The following is a 2,835-nucleotide window of genomic DNA, read 5'->3' as shown; positions in this document are numbered from 1 at the left end:
TTTTACGCGCCATAGGCGGAGCACCGTGATACATAAAAAATACGAATATCTACAAAGATCTTAATGTAAATACGGTGCATGAGGGGATAAGAGGGCTTAGCACCAGTTACTCAGCACGGTTAATGAACCATCCAGCTCAACTAGCGAGAGATCTTCTTAGCCCGGAATATGCAAGAAAACAAAAAAAAAAAGGATTTTTCCGATATTATCAAATCATGCGCAATTTAATAAACTAGCCTTCCACGGATGCGCGAGGCTTCGCCACGCGCTGAATGTATGCATTTTTACGTATTTGGAGAGAGAGATCATGTCATCATAAATTAAAGTTTTTGTACATGCGAAGGCCATTCAATTTCATTTGGTATCTAATTTTTTATCCAACGAACGGTGAAGATCTTATAGTTTTTAAGCAGGTGGCAACCCTACTCAGAAAAATGATATATTATTACACATCTGAGACTAAGTATTTTCATTTGATAGTGGCGGTGCAGAACTGGCGCCTACGTTTATTATGATTGATGGATACAGAGTATATTAGAGAAAATCTCGTCAAAATCCGTTCAGTAGGCTTCGAGATTACCGCGTACAAAGAATCTCGACTTTTCCTTTATACTATGTATAGATTTCGATATACGCAATATATCAATTTGGGCAACGGAACTCGTTCTTTCAGATCGACTACCCAACACCAGGGTAAGGCGGCCCGGAAACTTATCCTTTCCGACCGAACGCAGTCTACTGGATTGTAGTTACTTAAATACAGAGAAGCGAAGACGGTACGGAACTCGTCCTTTCAGAACGCTTGCCCACCACGTTATCCAGCGATCCTGCTGCGTAGAATCTTGTCGATTCCGACAGCTGCAAGAGCCGCAACAACTGCAATAAATATATATGTAAAAAATTACAAAATTTCTAAGCATTTCCGCAGAAATTTTTAATTTAATGGTAGTCTGTAAGATTTGAAAACTTATTGTTAGTTTCGAAAGAAAGATACAATATACATATAAATATGTACGTATTATACAAAAAAAGTCTTTATGAAATTGTAGCTCGTTATAAAACAAAAACCATTCAATCAAACTGTGTACAAAAATTAGCAAAATTCGACAGTTTCATCAAAACTTTGAGCTTTTAAATTAGATTTCTTAGAAACATACTGAATATGCAGTTTTATAGCCCATTCACCTTTAATAAAACGAAGTACATTTTAAGTAGCTAGCTTACCTTTGTTTTTTTTTTGGTCATTTTTTTGTGGAAGGTGTTGCTACATACAAAAAAATATTTGTTCTCCATACAAAAAAATTTTCGAACATATGGAAGAAAATTCGCGAACAAAAAATTGCCAAATCAACGGTAAGTCTAAGCTATTTCGAACTTATATTCAAATTTAATGGGCTACAAAACTGCATGCTTAAAAAATTCGAATTGAAAAGTATAAAATTTTGATAGATTTTTTAAAATTCGTCGACCTTTTGTAAATGTTCTACAAAGCTTAAAATATGAATTTACATGGTTTTTTAGATAGTAAGCTTTATTTTCATAAAAAATAATAAACATTTTTTAGCAAAGAAAAGTATCCAGAACTGCTAAAATATCTTTTGCCTATTTACATTCTCGACACCGTATATATTGTATGTATACATTTTTGCGATCTTTTTTTAAGTTTCTTTCTCTTAAATTAACCTATATTAAAAGACGTCGAGTCTTTTTATTCTAAAAACCAAATTGTATGTTCGGATGCGATGTTTTATAAATGTCCCGATTTTTGTTAACAGAAATCTGGTCACCGTAATTTTGTACTTCAAGGAAACGTTAGCATTAAAATTTTGACTTTGTTCGCACGATAGGTGCAGGTCGAAAGTATGCACCAAACCAATGTTCCAACATTTATTCTGAATCATGTAGCTCATATCACTTTTCTCGCGAAATTACTATTTTAAGACTTATAAACAAATAATTAGAAGAATCTTTTCCACTACAATACCTTATTATGTTTTTTAAATACCTTATTTTTTATCCTAAAGGTATACGAACATGCGCGGTGAGGCGGACATTAGCGAGTAGAGGCGGTCTAATACATACATATATTTTATTTAAAACGTACCTGAAGCTCCTTTACTTGGATGCTGAATATTATTCCATTGTTGCTGCAAGCGTTGGGAATATAATTTTATTCTATCGTTATACTCCTCGTTTTCAAGATTGTGTAAGTCCATAGCGCCCACATCTATCATATTCCTAAAAAATTTAAATGGAAACTTATCAATTTACCCCTTTTAAATTATACGCGCTCAGCGCTTCTTTAAATATTTATTAAGAGATAACTCGGATGAAAAACGGGCTCGCTTATTTGCATAAACAGCCTTTTTATACCTTTCATGAGCATGAAATGGTATTATAACTTTGGTCCGATGTTTGTAAGTACCAGAATAAGAAGAGATAGACACATTAAAATGTATACTTAAATGATCACAACCTCGAGCTGAGTCGATTTAGCCATGTCCGTCTGTCCGTCTGTCTGTCTGTTTGTATGCAATCTAGTCTCTCAGTTTTCGCGATATCCGGATGAAATTTGGTAGGTGGGTGTATTTTTATAATGTATTAATCATTTGTCGGAACCGGAAGAATCGGACCACTATAACATATAGCTCCCATACAACTGATTGTTCAAATATGGGATTTTTCGCTATAACTTCTCCATTTATGCAGCTAGGAACATGAAATTTTGCAATACTTCCTCCCATTATCATCAAAAGACTTACACTGAAAATTACAAAGATCGGGTCACTATAACCTAAATCTCCCATACAACTGATTGTTCAGATATACGATTTT

General features: G+C 34.0%; 1 protein-coding gene across 1 annotated transcript; it reads right to left on the bottom strand.

The window, feature by feature from the left end:
* Positions 1 to 464: 464 nt before the first annotated feature.
* Positions 465 to 2,238, bottom strand: LOC118738654 (the record flags this gene model as incomplete). The annotated part of the gene is given in 2 exon segments (XM_036469560.1): positions 465 to 876; positions 2,105 to 2,238. Coding segments are annotated over 2 exon segments (196 nt in total), but the record flags the coding sequence as incomplete, so codon positions are not given.
* Positions 2,239 to 2,835: the final 597 nt, after the last annotated feature.

Source organism: Rhagoletis pomonella, unplaced genomic scaffold (genome assembly GCF_013731165.1).
Source record: "Rhagoletis pomonella isolate Grant_MI unplaced genomic scaffold, Rhpom_1.0 Rhpom_scaffold_00005, whole genome shotgun sequence".
Lineage (NCBI taxonomy): Eukaryota > Metazoa > Arthropoda > Insecta > Diptera > Tephritidae > Rhagoletis > Rhagoletis pomonella.
This window is presented reverse-complemented; position numbering and strand designations above follow the sequence as displayed.